Genomic DNA, 17,915 nt, shown 5'->3' on the forward strand with positions numbered 1-17,915 from the left:
ATGTAGTAATTGAAAGTAATTAATCAAGCTGGACATTGAACAAAATTTTAAACCCATTTAATTGGGGCATCTTAATTTATTAATTTAATTATTGAATTTGTAGATTTGCACAGGTGAGATAGAAATCAAAACTGATAATCTTTGTACATAAATTTTGAACACACAAACTATACCACTTCTATAACAATTGCCTGTAGTGTGCCTTTAGTGTCGTGTAAGCGAAACCTTGCGGACATACATCGAGCTTGACGATCTCGGATGAAATAACCCCAGCTGCAGTCGGGATATTCACTTGAGCACTTGTCCCACTGGCTCAAAGTGCAGCACGCATAGATTTGTGTCTCTACTTGTCAGTGACACGGATGGCACCACCTTAGCTGGAACGCTCGGTCTGTGGTTCCCTCTCTCACTGTTGAACAGATGAAGCGCTGACGCGGGAGCCTGCGCTTGGCCAGATTTTCCACATGTAACTTTTCAACCCATTATAATTACGATAAAAATAATTTCAATTAAAACATTCATTGTTTAATTGCAATGTTAATCACTTGCCCCCTTGAGAGTGCGCCAACATCCTTTCACAAGCTTCTGCGGCACTTCCTCGTTCTAAGTTGTGTGATCTACCGGGTAAAAGAAATTGCGGCATTGTTGTTACTACCCCGTTTATTGGTAGTGCTTTCGACATTGTTTTCCTTCGGATTCTTGGTGCATCCTCCCCTCCAAGTATGTGCCATGTATGAGGCTCATCATTATCACTGTTGTTTATGTCTCGTACAGGCCATTGACGCAGTTTTCGTGACGACGACAACAAAGAATTGTACATTGGCATATTATATACTCAAGAACAAATCCTATGTGACGCATATATGGCAGCATCATCCACTGCAATATATTGCTTTGAGGCCTCCGAAATACAAGCACAAACGTCCGGACAATATCGTCGCTGAATCGCACAATGTTTGGCTTTTAAATGCACATTGCTATGGTTACCAATGTCACACGGCCACTTTCTATCGTGATCATGCCCGATCTGGATCGAAATTCTGGACCATGATTGGCTCCCTCACGCAGCTTGCGGAAAGGAACCAATCACTTCTGTTTTAAGCTCTTGTTTGCCTACCCTCCGTGTGTTTTGCCCACATTCGCAAGTGCCACCTGATGTGGCGCAACAACCGTTGATCATCACGCATGTGTGATTAACAGAGAATTACAAGGCAACTTTATATTATGCAGGTAATATGTAATGATTTATTCGATTACAAGGTGCAGACATGCGTTCGCTGGCACTAGTCATAGGTCAAAAAGCCATTATAAACCTGCTTCTGGGGCTTAGGTTGCAGCACAAGCAATGAAGTGGCAGTGGTGAAAGACGTTTTCTTCCCACTATGCATGGCCATTGAAAAAGACATTCTATGGCCCTATCATAGAGTAAAGGACGAACTTGGCCCTATGGCTATTGTGGTTAGAGCCACCATACTATGGCGGTGGTCAAGCTACACTGTAAACGAAGGTGACGAGGCGGCCTCAGGCCATTTTTATAGGTGTTCTGTGGCTAACGGTAACCGGCTTGACTAGAGTAGGAGGCGTTGAGTATGGTAACGGAATGGACCAACGCCTCCTTTATTTAGTATAATAAAGGAGGCGTTGGAATGGACGGACGGACAAAGGAACCCAGTTTTTACTCACTGCTGTCGCAGCAAAATCAAGCTGCTAACGTAATCGAGCGCGCAAGATGGAACTCGCAGATATATGCGCCATCTGCTAACAAAATAGAGAAGCGTTTATCGTAAGAATGCATGTAAATTATACTGTTTACTTGGCTTAGCTATCGCCAAAGTTGGCGCAAATATAGTAAATGTCATGAGAGTCGTGCCAGTTTCATAAACCGCTTGTGTGCGTATTGTTGCTGTACAGTGTGTTGCAACTGTATACTGCGCGTTTCGGCGGTGATCGGTGGGGCAACGCTTGGTGGGGTTGCGGTTGGTTTCGCGATCCGCCCGCGCCGGCTGCGCTGCTGGGGGCGATCTCGGCGCACCGCGCCTGATGGTTGCAACTGTAGATTCGCTTGCCTAAGGACCTCGTTCGAAGCAGCTGTGCCGTCGTGTTAACGCGCGCGAGCACGGCAGGTTGGAATCTCCGCGCACCGCTGCGGCAATCGAGGCTATCAAAGCGATCTTGTGAACGCGTGCTACTGCGACGTCACCAGAGTGGTGGCGGAAACAGCGGACTGCAGCAGTGCATACCACATTTTAGGCTTAAATTCTTGAGCCGTCTTGTGATTGACAGCGATTTCTTGTCATTTGCCCCAAGTCTCGTCGAACCGGCGTGTTTGTGACTCTGCAGCGAGCTCGTCTGTGACCCTGCCTGACACAAGCACAGGAATGCGCAGGAAAAGTGACTTCGTGAATCACAGCGCGTTTCGCTGCTGTTTCTGCTGTCATGTTCGCACTGGCACGGTGATTCTGGGCATATGGCATTTGGTGAGTGCTGACCCGCAGCTGCAGCTATGTCGTGCCGTTATCCTTTACTTCTGATCGCGTTTGGCAGGTTACTTAAAAAATATATATACTAGCCCAAATCGCATAGGCCCTCGCCTTGCGACAGGGATACAGAGGAGTAGGTTGTGACGAGAGGAACGGGGAAATTCGATGCAGGGAGCGGTCGGCGGTGTAGAGGTGCTGGTCGATATATACGTAGGTTGAGACGAGAGCGTCTTGTCATTGGTATAATGGCTGCTTTTGTTTTGCTTGGCTGGCAGTCGGCTGTCTACGTTATTAGCTTTTGCACTTCATGACCTGAAGTGACGCACGCTTGTATGACGCAAGTAGAAAGTTCAGTGCGAAACCACAGCTTGCGCTCCGTAGTCCCGCGGCATCTGCCTTGTAGACGCGCGCCAGCAGGTGCTTCGTAAAATGTCGCCGGCGCAAACGCGTTTTCTTTCTCTCTTTTTTTTATTTTGGTTCTCTTCTTCGAGCAGTGAACCGTGAAGGTTCTTTTAAAACCGCATGCCTATGCGTGCAGGAATGTGTTCGATCTGCTAACGCGGGTAAGCAGGTTTCGGAGGCTGGTTGTTTATGAAGGGAAATTACTCGAAGCTCATTCTCCTCCTGCACAAATCAAATAACTCGGCCTCCAGAAAAAAGAAAAATAGCAAACCACAATTTCTTTTTCTTAAAGCAACGAAAGCCTCAAAAACTCCTACAGGGTTTAGCTAGAAAAAAGGTTCGTTTATGTTGTCCGTTTCTCTCTTCTTGTGTCCGTGTCTCCTAAGCTAAAGTTTCTGTTCTAAGGTTTCAGCTTCTGCACATGACAGACGGGCCGACCATGTTTACACACTGTCTTGAAGGAAACATACCACAGTTCAAAGGTGTTGACCACTAATGAAGTTACAGCAATGTTTCCTGCAGCGGTCAGCATCTGTAACATGTCAGCTCTTGCTTTGGAGTTCGAAAGTAAACCCTAATATTGCAGTGCACATTGCATCTTGCATTAGCTAGTAGAATAGTAAGCTGTTAGGCTAGTTGGATTGACATGATCTTGCAGAGGGTAGCGCAGAAGCTTTGCGGAAAGAAAGAAAAAAAAGTGGAGACACAGGAAAGACACCTGAACAGGAGAGCGCCTTTGCTGTCCAAGTCTCCTTTTTATCCGCAACACTTCTGCGCTCGGCTTTGCAAAATCGTGCGTCTTGCACTTGTGAGGTGCTACTGTCGCATCGTTATTATGTGACCTGCAAATGTCTTTCTGGGCTTATTGGACATGTGTATAGTATGGGATGGAGCAATGAAGTTCCTCTGAGCGTTCTCAGAGTTTCTCTGTTCTGTGCCAATCTTGCAAGAGCAACATGGGCGCACAGCAGATCGATTTAGCAAATTTGTGCTGTCTCGTGCACTGTTGTGTGCAGCAAGTTGATGTGATGCATGTTGTGGTAACTTTGTTTCTAGTGATTGCCACATATGCAGCACAGATTTTAAGCTTTATGTAGTGCGCATAATGCCTCTAAACAGTTCGCATTCGATTATGATCGAATAAAGGTGAAACTCAAGCACCTGTAAACTGTAATAAAATACAACATTAAAGCTGCGCTCCGATTGCTGACAGCCAACTATGCATGATGAAAGTATCGCAGTCATAGGAAGGGCTCTGGCCCATCTTGCATGTCGTATAGCAAGTGTGAACGTTGGGAATATGATATTAAAGTTGGCCTTGAAACAACATATCTGGTGTTATCAACATTATCGTAATGTGTGACGCAGAGCAATATTTGCTGACCTTGTACTGCAGTAAGGTTAGGTATGATGGTGCTGTTCATAAATAAATAAATAAGGGTGCTGGACATGGGCTCGCCCCGGTTCATTAGGAGGCAGGCAGCTAGCTATGTTTGTGTGCAGAAGCTGCAGTGATCACAGCTACGGAATGAACCAGTGTATTGTGATGTCATGCATGTGATCCACTTCCTGGGCACCAAAATTAGAAGTAAATTGTTTAGGTTACTCAGATACTACTTGCCAGCATTCTTCTCCAATGTGAGAGGGCTTGGACTTTGATTTGATGCCAGAAAATGGTATGTTAAAGATGTACTCATTTACCTGAGTCATCGCTATTGAAGTTCAGCTGTGTACCATGTGTTGGTGGCGAGTCCATTTGTCTCGACTTAATGACGTGCTCTGTGTGCACCGCCAGATGTAGCTGTAGTGTAGGGAAGCAAGGGTGGGATGCTTGAGCCAATTAAAAAGTTTTGGGAAGAAAGTGCTCTGGGCAGGGCATTTCCAGTAAGTATGGAGTGCGCTGGGCTTTTTTGCCGCATATTGACATGCTGGTTTTCCACAGCAGTTCTTAATGTGGTATTGCATAGCATGGTTGGGTAGTGTAATCCGCCAGGCACAAACTGCTGGGAGGCTCATATAGCGAATTACGACTGTGGTCGTACATGGAAAAACACATCTAGTGACCCCATCGCAAATGTTGTTGCACCGTTGCAGATTCTCCATGTCCTTGCCTTGGCGATTCTCGTCAGCATGATGCTGCGGCCGGAGCTAATCGAAAAGCTGTACGGAAACAACGGATCAGCAACGACACAGCTTTCGGGCAGCTTCATCACCCGCTTTCGTCCCTCCGTCTACAGCCACGAACTTTCAGACATGGCCAATGACCCGAAGCTGGCAAGCATCCGTGATGGTGAGTTCTGTGTTTCAAGGACGTACTTTGTTTCTCAGTCATTGTTGCCATTGTTGAGCTCTGTACGCAACAGCATTTTTGACATTTAAAAATTTTTTATGCGAAGCATATTACGAGGGCTCAACCCAGCTCCTCAGGCGCGGCGGTGACCATGAAATCACGTGACACCGTGACGTCACGACAGAGGAGAAGTGGCTTTGGCTCAACTCTTGCAAGACGGGCTGGGTGGGAATCGAACCAGGGTCTCCGGAGTGTGGGACGGAGACGCTACCACTGAGCCACGATTACGATGCTTCAACGCGGTACAAAAGCGCCTCTAGTGAATGCGGTGTTGCCTTAGAAACGAGCTGTTTCTAAGGCATGCGTCTCTTGCTCAGGCGCACATTTCGTTGCCGCGCCGAACGCTGCTTTGCTCGACGCTCACCGCGTCCAATGCGGGGCGCGTAGTCGCTGCCCTGTAGCCCATTGTCTTACACCCCTTGGCGGGTCGACGGGAACGCTGTCGCGTTCCACTCTTGAAGGCGAAGAAGTAATGCATGAGTTGTTTCTTCGTCTAGCCGAACCAAATATAGCCAAGCAACAGCAGTTCACCAGGCTAAACAGTGGTTCAACAACTAAAATAAAGGCTAGTATGCTTCGCATCCTGGGCTTAACCTTACCTAAGCCACAGCCATTTTTTTAAAGTAAACTTTCATTTAGTGAACTTCAGTGAAAAATCACTAAGTGATGATGACATTGCTGACTTGCTCGGAATTGTTCCTAGACATTCCTAGACATGTACCTTATATTTTAAATTATAGCTTTAAATTAATTCCTGCGGTGGCTAATCGGTGGTCAGGATGTGAAAAAATAACCTATGATTTTCTAAAAGGAATATCAGAATTCAGTGTTGTGCATTGCCTAGAAAAGCAGCTTTCATGCACCCAGATAGCTCACTAATAAGCTCTTTAGAAATAGCGGCCTGTGGAGGCCCATCTATCCCTCTTGTGATTAATTGGGAGGAAGCATTGAACTTAGCCAAAGTGCTGGCCGTGAGGAATTTTCCCAGGGCAATTTCCTGGCTATTTACGGCACTGAAAAAGTTTCTAAGACTCCGAAATGGCAAGGGTTCTTGTTAAAGTGACTTATAACTCGCTAAATTTAACAACTTTCGAAGTTACCAATGCTGGTATGTGCAAATTTCAAATATCCAAGGTCGTTGACTCGCTTATAAGGGACAAATTATTCACGCTCACAACCATTTCAGCACTGACAAGACATCAGGAACAGACAGCTTATAAAATTCTGAACATTCTCCATAGAGATCGCCAATTTCTTATTGTTCTTTTCCCCTAATAATCTGCAGGTAAAAACAGCTGCTCAACAAAAAGGCACTCGTTCACATGTGAATGTCTCGTATTGTCCAAAAATGAATTAATAAATAATTTGATTGAGAAGCATTCTGGAACTTTTGTAATGCATATTTTAGCAAGCTTGGGCCCAAAGCTTTTCAATGCCTTCTGGATTGCGAAAGGAAAGTTGATGTCTTAATGAGCTTCACAAGTAAGTTGTATGTTTCTGCAGACAAACATTGATGAGCCTGGCTAGTGCCTTGTCAAAAAGTTTGAGCACCAGCGCCAAGAAAGGCTACAAGCAGTATGGTTGTGCTGTAGATAAGAAGCCTTGTTAACATGAGCGTGAAAGCAGTGACATTAACTTGGAATCCCTCTCCACAGAGAGTCCTTGCAGCAAGTATTCAGTCAAACGCCTTTATAACAAAGCACTCGGGACCAAAAAAAAATTGTTTTATGCTGGTGACTTCATTGTAAAGATCATGCACCATACCTTTTGCAATAAAGCAGGCTAAGCTCATTCTGCAGAAGACAACCTTTACTTAACTTGAATTAGAGAGATGCTTAAGGATAGAAGCCACTGGGACGTCAGGTAGACCAGTGCTCACAATGCACACTGTGCGTTAGTGGGGTGAAGAGGCCTGCAACAGCGCCACAGCATGCTTTCATTGTAAAGCTACAAATGAACCATCAAGGATGCCTAAATTGCTTTGTTGTACAGGCATATTCATCGCAATGGTATATTCGCTGTAGAGGCCGGAAAGATAATTCAGCTTGCACATACGGAACCCTTTGTTATACTTTTCATTGAAGAGACACTCATTGTAGTGGTATTCGGAAGTACAACCTTATACCCCTGTCACACTGGACGTTCTAATGTCATTCCAATCGAATGGCATTAGCATCAGATGACATTATTCGGCTGCTACACAGCAATATTTAATGCCATTAGAATCCAATGACTTCTGCAATTGAATGAGTTTGAGAAACTCATTGGGCTTTGCACTCGAAGTGAATGTATACTCTCCACCCCGGAGCCAAGACAAAATAATATGACATTGAGCGTTCCTAATTTCAGAAGCACTTGTGTAAAGAGGAAGTTAATTTTGCATGGTTTAAAGAATCTGTTATTTTAACCTGAGAGAAGCTGTACAGCAGGCTGTCACAAAATGTTTTTACTCTCCCCCTCAGTGGCGTGTGACGGCCATCACTTTTTATTTCATTGTTGTATGAACCATTAATCGTGCTTGCTCGTGTATGGCTTTACATTATATATTGTATACTCTCATTGGGTCTACTTGTAATGTTGTGAGAACAATCAGGAGGTGATGATGTGATAAAACTTGCACAATCTGATTTGATAAACTTGCATGTTGGTGCACAACCAAATGCAAGATATATGGCCTTTATTTTTTCAGCAGCTTAGTCTGTGCAGGCAGTATAGAATGGCTGGGCATCTTTTTTTGTGATAGTGTGTACTTTGTGTGTAATAGGGAGACTCTAGTTCTTCTTTTTTTTTCTTTCTTTCCCCTCTCTTATCTTGACATACAGGACAGCACCAAGGTATTCACTTTTATTTTACTTTTACATCTCTGTGCATGGTAGCGTAGTTGTATGGTACACTAACACATAAAGTCAGCGAGCGTGTTGTGTTCAAGTATGTTTGGCCACACTGTCCAGTGATGGAACTACAAAAGTACCATTTCCCGCTGCAATTTCCTGATCACAACCTTTGCACGTGTGAACCTGGGGCATTACTCTCGGGCGATACCTTTTGGAGGCACTGTCGCGAGATTTCATCCTGCTAGTGCCAGACGTGTCAGTGCCTACGGGTGGCAGCATTCCTGACACTGTGTTAGTAAATCATGCTCTCGTTGATTGGCCAACACAACTTATGGCTTTTAGCACACTGGACAAAGTTGGTCAGACGGGGTATGAGTTTGTTGGCTTTCATTCCGGGCACTAAGCTGGCATCTTCTTTTGTTCCCGCTGTTTAGAGGACCTTCATGTGGCTCTAGCCATCACCGTCTGCACAGGAGTTGTTACCCTGTTGCTACTGTATGGAACCATATGGGTAAGGACTCGCACGAATGTGCCTTCTCAACTTCTGCATTGTTGGCGTGTTGTGAGAGCGGTTTTGTATAAGAAGTGTGATGTTTAGTTTCCTCATTCCCTCTCAACACATCTTTTTCTCTTAGCTTGGGAGGGCACTGATAGCAATGGCCTGCTGATTGTGCCTCTATTTTTTTCTGTTAATGCGGTGCGCATATAACGCTTCCAAATTTTGTGTCTCACACAGGTGCCATAGAGCAGCAGAGTGGTGACGATCACTGCTTCCCTATTTTGTATAACATTTGAGGGGTGTGTTTGCATGTAAAAGTCGTTCACTCTGTAGTGGTTTGATGGTCATGAACAATCGCCTAGTTGCTGGTGTCTGTGGACTGGCATCATTGCGCTGGCTTTGACATGTTTGACAGCGGTGGGAAAATAAATAAATAAATAAATAAATAAATAAATAAATAAATGAACATGAAAGGGCCTTGAAGACAACGGAAGAGAGCAAGCAATATGCAAGATTGTGGAGTCTCATCTCCATGCAGTGAAATAATACTTGGCTTGCATCTTCATGGTAACATTGTTTACGGGATGTCTAAAGATGTGTCTTCTGGATTTGTTTGCAGGATTTTCTACAGATCATGAAAGTTTACTTACTGGGTTCAAAAAGTGCCCCTCTTTGCCCTTTGCTGTTTGTCAAACCATTCATGATATATCACACTCCTCGTGGAACCTGTAGTGGTGTGATGCATGCAAGTTCCCTACCAGAATTAATTGAACTTCCATGGGAATGCTGGGTAGTCAGTCTACCATGGATTTTTTCAACAATCTAGCATGGCTTCGTTGAGAATGGAAACTGCAGCCTCGTTTATTGTTCTGCATGGTTCAGCCTCTGCGTGCTAGTTGCACAACTTTTATTAGACTAGTGGAGTGCTTGAAATTCAATAACTGCTACATTCTGGCATGTAATTTCGGCTGCGCAACTAAGTCTTCACACTTATGAGCGTGCATGCTGGTAGATCTGGACAGCTTGTGGGCAGCAGCACTTGCTGTGGGTGACTATTTCAGATATCGTAAAAAGTTTTAATTCGTTATGTTCTGAAAACAATATGGTGGTAGAAATTAAGGTGTAAATGAAGCCAATCATTGCCATACAGCACACTGATAATATTATGTTAAAACAAAACATTGGAAGGTTGTTCTACACCAGTTGGTCGAATCAACGCTTGCTATGATTCCCACCCATGCTAGAATTAGCATTAACACTACAAGTAATGACAAAGATTGTATCAAATTTCCCAGAAACACTGTGTGCAGACAGCCATATTTGGATTCCAAGCTTTCAAGCAACACATAGGGAGGAGAAAAAACATACACCATGCCACTGATGATTATGATGGCTATGGTCATTACCGTTTGGGCCAGGCAGGCATATACAGCGTTGACCAATACCTACTACAACCGACAAGCGCCACAATCTAGTGTGAAAAACAGCTGCTCAGTGCAAGTTTACTGGTATACATTTCCTTGCAATTGGTTCACACTGCAACATATCTTTCCTCATGAGGGCTATCCTCGTCACTGGCTGTATTAGTGGCAATTCTGGTGACGTCTACACACGTCAGCAATAGAGAAAGGGTTAAAGTGGAATACGAATAGTGCACCCACACTTTTGCACCACGTTTCCCTCTAATAATTGTGTTGTGAAACTCCGTAGTGCCCTGTGCCTGGCTGTGTGTGTTTGATGTGTGCCCCAACTGTTGCTGTGCAGGGTCAGCCAACGTACCTGATGCCGTTCTTCTGCCTGCAAGTGTTTGACTTCGTGCTGTCGGCGCTGACAGTGGTGGGATACTTCTCGTACATGCCGGATGTGCGCCGCCTGGTGGCATCGTCGCGAGACCTGCCCCTGCAGAAGGAGCTGCTGCGTCTCGACCCCCAGTGGCTATGCACCGTTGTCATGGTCGGCTTCGTTGCCTGCATGATGATCAAGGTCTGTCGCTTGTCTTGCCCTTGCACTGCAAGGTTTAAACCCCAATTCAGTGAAAAGCCAAGTGACAGGACTGGAATCATTAGCACTCCAGTTTCCCACTTGCATACCTGCCATCTCTCCCAAATTTCATCTAAAGCATACGCATTTAGGCTCGTTTTACTATACTCATGTTGCATCAAGTCTGTTCCAGAAAAAGTTTCACTTCTAGGTCTCGAACGTTTCTGTTAGAAGTCGACTGTTGGTGAAAGAATGCCAGAAGGCTGCGTGGTTCAAGGAAGTTTATACAAAACTTTCTGAAGCAGACAAAATCGACAACAGCAATGTTGCTGAAAAAGTAATTCTAATCCGAAAACAATGCTTTTTTCTTAGTCTTTGCTGTTCCCGATGCTTTGCTTGCCAGTGAAAAAACATACGTGTGACGGCCACAGGCAACATGACAAGGAGGTGGCACTGGCAGCACAATGCACTTGGTCATCTGCTCTGGTATTTTTTGGTTATAAAAATTCTCTGTTAACAGCAGGCTCGCACTTTCCACTCCTGTTTGCCCGTGAGTGCACTAGCTACAGCCAGTAATTGTGCAATGACCTCTGCACCCGTTGCTGAAGCAGCACAATTGCGGAAATCGAGCAGCCAAAATGCACCACCACCACCGTGCCTTGTGCAAGAGTCTTATCATCTTAGCGCTTCCTGCAGCAACAAAAACAAAAAGCTTTTGTGACTTTTCTACTGTGCTTTCAACCCATGAAAATGGTAACAGTTTTTGCATTTCGTCTTGAATTGCTCAAGAGGCTTTGTCGACTGAGATGTGCTTCATCACAATACGTGAAAGTGTAGCGATTCGCCACTTTATGCCCATCTTGTCACTTGCAACCATTGTGTAGTCATGTCGCCCACAAAATTACCCAAATGGAGTTTGACTCTAAAGGGATTTTTTTTTTCTCTCCACAGTCGGAATTCTTAGCTGACTTCTAGAAATTTTCTTTTTCGAGGTTATATCCTTTCCAGACCTGAAACTCGCTTGGGCTCATGTCTGGAAACTTTAGTATCCAATGTCCACTTCCCTTCTGGGAAAATTTTTGACATTTAAAGCAAGTAAACTTACTGTGTTTTCTTTTGAAAAACAAGGGTGATTTTTATGCTGACCAGTGAATGTAATGCCGACTGTTGTATCTCTTTAGGCCTATGTGATGGGAATTGTCTGGTCCTGTTACAAATACCTGCGACTCAGGCAAGAAGCGAGCCTTCCTGATGTGGAATCTGACTCTGAGGTGAGAGCTGCAATTCCTTAAAAAGAAGAAAGAAAGAAAAAAGAAAGCTTTCTTTCATGCTAGGATGACCAACTGCTGTTTATCAGGGGACTGCGTAGCCAATTTGTGGCAGATAGTGGGGCCCAGATTCTGAAACAATAACTTTCTAGAGGGGAAAAAAAAAATGCCAATGAATAAGTCGTGAATTTTCTTAGTTGCGACAGCTTCCACCAGTTTTTCTAATTGCCAAGCGCAAAAGTCAATTTAAATACAAGCATTGTGTAATAGCCAACCCCCAACTTTGTATGAAAAATTCAGAATGAATTACTTAAAAAAAAAAAGAAAGTTGTGTCTTAGTGGTGCAGGCAAGAGAACCGTCTTCAAGAAGGCTTTACTATGCTATGCCAAACCATAACCGTGGTTGTACAAATGTCCGTGTGCTTGCCTATAGTGCTTCAGCACTACACTACACAGCGTATGTAGAGTAATTATGAAGGCAGCTATTAAGTTCAGGACACTGTGCCAAAAACTTTGAGGGGACTACCATTGCTCACAAGTGTAGTCTTTCAAACTAAGCAGTCACACACGACTGTTGCGTTCATTACCTCGCAACACGGTGCTTCTATGCTCTACACAAGAGCGTAGATGTGTGTACAACAGTGCAGTCTGCGCATCTTCCTAGCTTTGTTCTGCACCTCAAAACATTTTTCTTTGCACAGTTGTTCCACCTTATGAAGACGAAAGGGTGATGTCTGGAAAGAAACATTGCCCCCCTCGCCCCCCCCCCCCCCAAAAAAAAAAACGTTTGTGTATCAGCTGCTTGCCGATGTTTCACTCAAAGCCTCGCCAAGAATGCTATACATGCCGGAGGGTCAGGTTGGAGGTGTGGCTGTTGGGAAAACTAATGGAGCGTTTTCAAAATTGATGGTACCGCAGTATGGTTCCAGCATTTAGGTCTCATTTGTTCTCAAGTGAACCATCATTTGTCATAGTGTTTGCTTCTTTGTCTGAAGATGCACTTGTAGGTAATTTTTTTCCTCATTTTGTTGTACTAACAGTTTATTTCAAAGTCTGCAGAAGTGTGTATTCAGGAACCGTTACTTGTTATGTAGACTGCGTGACTCAGTGTGGTGTGAATTCTCTGCTTTCAGGTGTTGCCGTACGGCCAGGTAGGCGTTGTTTTTTGTTTTGCTTCCTCTGCATAACTGGGGCTCACATGTAGAGTAGTTGCCGAGTGGTAGAAGCATGCTGGGCATTGGTAGCATGACAGGTTGCAGTACGCAATCCCAAGAGACATTCCTATTATGCACAGTGACGTCCATCTTTTCGGTGAAGAATAGCGTCGAAGCCCAAAAGGAAAACAAGGATGACTGACAGAAACTGGCACAGACGTGGTCGTCCCTGTTTTTCTTTCGCACTTCCATTCTACTCATCACAGAATACGAACCAACTGAGCCTGCTTAATTTTACAGTGAACTTGTAGGTGCACAATGTGAATAAAATTCTCTCTGTGCTTGTCCTAAAAGCAGCTCGGCTGAAAACATAGAATTCAACCCAGAATTGCCTGCTGTGGTTGCTTGGTGACTTTGGTGTTGCGCTGCCATGCACAAGGGTGCGGAATCAAATCCTTGCCATGGCGGCTGCATTTCGATGGGGGCAAAATGCAATAACACGTATGTATCATGCATTGGATGCAAAGAAACCCAGGGGGTCAAAATTAATCCGGAGTCCCACCCCACTACAGCATGCCTCATAATAATAATATGGTTCTGGCAAGAAAAATGCCAGAATTTAAGAGCCCAAAACTACAGTAATGACACGGCATTTTCAACTTGCCGTCTCATGACTAGACGTAGCCTAATTGCTACACCACTTCGGAAAATTTCGCTGTGTGTCACGATAATGCCGATGACGCCAGGTTCAGAATTGGGAGCCCAACTTTAGTTATCAAGTTAAATCATCATAAAATTCATTCCAAACAATAAGTACTTGCTTAGTGTGATCATTGCGTAACAGAGTTTCTGCAACCTGTGTGTCGGCACTCCTTTAAAGAAAAACATAGAGTGGCTCTGTATCTCTTCAAATATGGTACTATTTCGGTCGTCTTTTTGCAAGCTAACTGATTGTGAATGGGAAGGTAGGAAGATCGTACCCTTTGGAAAATCCAGTTTATCCCGCTGAAGTGGCTGTTATCGCATTCTTGTGCAGAGTGCGGAAATGTGACCCGCCGTGGTTGCTCAGTGACCTTGGTGATGCACTGCTGAGTATGAGATCGTGGGATCCAATCGCAGCCACAGCGGCTGCATTTCGATGGGAGTGAAATGCAAAAACACCCGTGTGCTTAGATTTAGGTGCACATTAAAGAACCCCAGGTAGCCAAAATTATAATCTGGAGTCCCCCACTATGGTTTGCCTCATAATCAGATTGTGGTTTTGGCACATAAGTTCCCGTAATTTAATTCAAGAGTGCGAAATTGTGGGTTTGACCCCGAGATGCAGTAGCATCGATCAATTTGGGGCAAAATGCAGCAATTCTCATGTGGTAGTCTTGGGCTTTGTGTGCGTGTTGAAGAAATTCAAGTCGTCAAAATGATTCCACAAGCCTTACGTCGCCTCTCGTAGTCCTTGAATTGGCCTATAATGTTAGAAGCAATAAATCCGAAGCAATCAACCTACCAGTCAATTTCTTTAAGTCTGTTGAGGTAAAGGATCTACCCTGTCAACTTCCAGATCTTTTTTCCCACTAGCGAGTCCACATAATGAATTGTAAATGTAGATGCTGTTATACACTGCTATGGAGGATGGCTGATGAGGGAGCAAGGCGCTCTCAAGCTGGGAACTTGAACGAGACTGAGCAATAACTTACAGTATCTGCAGATTTTTCTAGAACCTTGGGTGGCTCAGCCATCACATTTAGTGCATGCAGTGATCATGATGCACATTCTGTAGGAGCTACCTCACGTGCATTTGTAAATACGAAATGGTGACTGCCCAACTTGGCTGTCGAGTGCAATGAAAAAATTATTCTGGCTGCCATAACTGAGCTCTTGGGTATTAGAAGCTAGAGGAGCAAGTTGTGGAAGTTTCTTCAAAGGTAATCCCTGGAAACATGCATTTCGAGCCTTGTTCATGAATAAGAATGGCCCTACTTGTAGTTTCTGGAAACACTTATAATGGCAAGGACTGAAATATTAGAAGCAGTTTTTTGTTATTAGCATAATTAGCTATATTACAGTCCATTGTATTTAAGCGTTCACAATGTGGAAACCATGTAAAAACAGAAAATGTAGCAAAATAATTAATTTGCGAAGTGAAGGCAATCTGCTTCTTGCATTTCATACCTTTAGGCTATCTTGCCATGCCTTAGAAATTAGGCATTTATCATGCCATCTCTTTTTTTTATTGTGGCTTCAAACGAGTGAAGTGGATGTTAGAAGCTTATTGACCTACACTAAAACTAATCTGACGCACTTTTGAAATCAATGTGAAAATACTTAGCATGTATGTGAAGTTTTATTAAAGCTAATTGAACAAATCTAAAGTGGTTTCAATGTCGCTGTTGTGCCCCCTTTAATTCAGCTGATGTTGAATGGTACCTGTCCCGTTTGCCAATCGTACACACCCTTTGATTTCAGGCTCTGTTGCCACCTGATTACGAGACAGCGACCAAGATGCCTGCATTTGTGCCCGTCTACGCACCTCCGCCGTACCCAAACCACAGCACTTGAATACAGTGACACGGCAGCCGGCGCGTGGAAAATGGTCACCACCACCCGAAGCAGCTTCCAGCTGCCAAACGGCACTTGCGGTCTCTAAAATGGCCCACTTTTGTGCAAATCTGGACGTCCTGTGTACATTTTGATGTATTTTCCTTGGTTTCATGTCATTTCGTAACCACACCCCACAAAAAAGTATGGATTGAGGATTGCATGTCACAGACACGAAGACAGTAATGCTTTTGTTTCTTTTAATGCTCTGTATCTCTCCTTTTTTTCTTTCTTTTTCTCCAAACATTGAGAAAGGAAATTGCAACAAGCTGCTTGTATGCAGGCTGTATTTGGGGTTCACAGTGTGCAGCTTCGTGACAGTGCTTTGCCAGAAGCGAAGAAAACTGAAATTCGAGAATGAATGTGTAATGCCAGCAAGGATCCTGGATTGCTAGAAATTGGGAAGTTCAGCTTGTAGGTCAGGTTCGTTTTGCTTGTTCTGGTAATTGCAGAACACCCTCCAGAGGCTGTCCGACTATACGTGCAACTTGAGGAACAAAACATGGTTAAACTGAACTTCGAGCACCAACCCGACACGGATAGTTGTCGCACGTGAGAGTTCGGAACTTGCTTCCTTGCAGACTTTCTCTTTTTGCCATCTTTGCATGTGAGCGACGCTAGCCCACTGCGTCAACTAATCTTAAGCAATGGGAATACTATGCATGCTAGTATCGCTGCATTGCAAAGAAAGATTTACAGCTTTCATTGGAAGTGGGCAGTCGACATTTTATTTGGCGGGAGGTCATTTAGATCAGCGTAGTCTTGACCTCTGCTATTCCCCGAGTGATCCAGCACTCCAGAGAGTATGGAACTAACCGACACGCATGTGTCGTTTTTTTCAACATTATTATACGTCCTTTGTCAAAACCGTGCAGGCCACGCTGTTTCGAGCTCGGAGTCCCATAGCAATGCAAAGCCATGAGGCCCACTAACAGCTGTTGGTTTAACACGCAGTACCCCAGATTCTTTCATCAGAGGCTGTGCATTATTTTTTTTAATATGCTTCTTTATCGTTTCTTTTTCTTTTTGTATTTAAAGCTACCCACTCCTCACTTGCTTTATGACCTCGTACATTTTCTATTTGCTGGTCTGCTGAAGTAAACCGCTTTATGCTGTCTACTTGTGTCGGGGTACTTTCTCCTACCCCCTCCTAGTCATGCGTTTGTATCATGTGCTGCTTGCACATACCGTAAATGGGCCTATCATCGCGTGTAGTTTGGGTGTTGCCCAAGACCGACAGTGCTCTCAACAAAAAAACAAGCACGATTTGCACTTGATACATTACTAAATATGCTTGTCTGGTGCCTGTCCAAACTTGATGAGCATCGGTAGCGAATCTGGCATTGTGGGAAGGGGAGATGACTTTATGGAGATGTAGGATTGCTTACGTTATACATAGATACAACTGATAAGACATGCGTGTTGTCTGTTACAAGTGCAATGTTCTAGAGTTTGCCTTCTTGTTTCTGGTTATTGTGGGTGCTACTCAATTTAGTGCAGTTTTCTTTTACGTTGTTCTTTGTTTCATGGTTAAATGCACAGATTTCTAGTAGACAACCCACCTCCCTCTGTGTGTAATGAAAAACCTCTTTCTTGCCAGGGAGGGATGACAATGTATCTGCGATGTAGTGTGCAGTGAAATAAAACTTGAAAAACAAACTTCGCTTTACAAGCTGCTTTCTCTTAGCGAAGCAAACCTTGTGTTTGAATTGAACACACTCGTGATTGTGCGTACGTAGTGCCTTGTCCCATTCGAGTCCAGCAGCTAAAAACATTTGACCTAGCACAACAAACGTCTTGTGTGGAAATCCTGTATGTTTCTTTGGCTAACAGGAGTTTTATGGATCGCATGGATTATGTTCAAGTCGACAGTGAGACAAATTATGTAGCCTTGCCTCCAGTGCTGCCATCTGCTGTCCTATTATCTAGAGAACAAGGTAGACTGCCTTTATTTCGAACTCTTTAAAGCTGAACAGGACAATGCGCGGCACAACTTGTTCAAGAAAAATGGGCCGTGTCCCTGGTGCTGCAGTTTAGATTTATCTAGTTAAGGTTTTAATAATCCTTTCATAGTCCAAACACCTGACCAGCTTGCAGGAAAGGGCCTGAAGGTGCAAGATTAGTCTCTGCTATAGGCATACATGCACAGATGTTGGCTTATTGTTTGTTTAAAGCGTGGCAGTCTTAACGCACAGTAGTTTAAAGCACAGCACTGCACTAGGACTTATATCTATAAAATAGGTGCAAGTCTTGAAAAATCTGTGTTGAAACACTGTCAAAGCAAAAAAGGGAAGTGACCACTGTTTCTACTCTAAGGGTTTCCTACAAAAATTGCTAGGGGGTGCTGGTGCTG

The 17,915-nt window shown here is 44.1% G+C and overlaps 1 protein-coding gene across 2 annotated transcripts; it reads left to right on the forward strand.

Annotated features, from left to right (window-relative positions):
* Positions 1-1,935: 1,935 nt before the first annotated feature.
* LOC135921053 (lysosomal-associated transmembrane protein 4A) lies at positions 1,936-17,221 on the forward strand. 2 transcript variants are annotated; one of them, XM_065455372.1, is made up of 7 exons: positions 1,936-2,477; positions 4,977-5,172; positions 8,501-8,577; positions 10,330-10,548; positions 11,727-11,816; positions 12,947-12,964; positions 15,431-17,221. In XM_065455372.1, the coding sequence occupies exons 1-7, from the start codon at positions 2,379-2,381 to the stop codon at positions 15,521-15,523; spliced, it is 792 nt and encodes a 263-aa protein (XP_065311444.1). In that variant the 5' UTR covers positions 1,936-2,378; the 3' UTR covers positions 15,524-17,221. The 2 variants fall into 2 exon arrangements, with proteins under 2 accessions (XP_065311444.1, XP_065311445.1); XM_065455373.1 differs by lacking the exon at positions 12,947-12,964.
* The last annotated feature ends 694 nt before the right edge of the window (positions 17,222-17,915 follow it).

This window comes from Dermacentor albipictus, chromosome 6 (genome assembly GCF_038994185.2).
Source record: "Dermacentor albipictus isolate Rhodes 1998 colony chromosome 6, USDA_Dalb.pri_finalv2, whole genome shotgun sequence".
NCBI lineage: Eukaryota > Metazoa > Arthropoda > Arachnida > Ixodida > Ixodidae > Dermacentor > Dermacentor albipictus.

What these genes read in the sequence shown, in the direction of transcription:
- LOC135921053 (XM_065455372.1), top strand. Translation starts at nt 2,379, where the DNA reads ATGCGCAGGAAAAGTGACTTCGTGAATCACAGCGCGTTTCGCTGCTGT. An exon ending in TTCTGGGCATATGGCATTTG is followed by an intron (nt 2,478 to 4,976) that starts GTGAGTGCTGAC and finishes GCACCGTTGCAG; the next exon opens with ATTCTCCATGTCCTTGCCTT. An exon ending in TTGCCTGCATGATGATCAAG is followed by an intron (nt 10,549 to 11,726) that starts GTCTGTCGCTTG and finishes GTATCTCTTTAG; the next exon opens with GCCTATGTGATGGGAATTGT.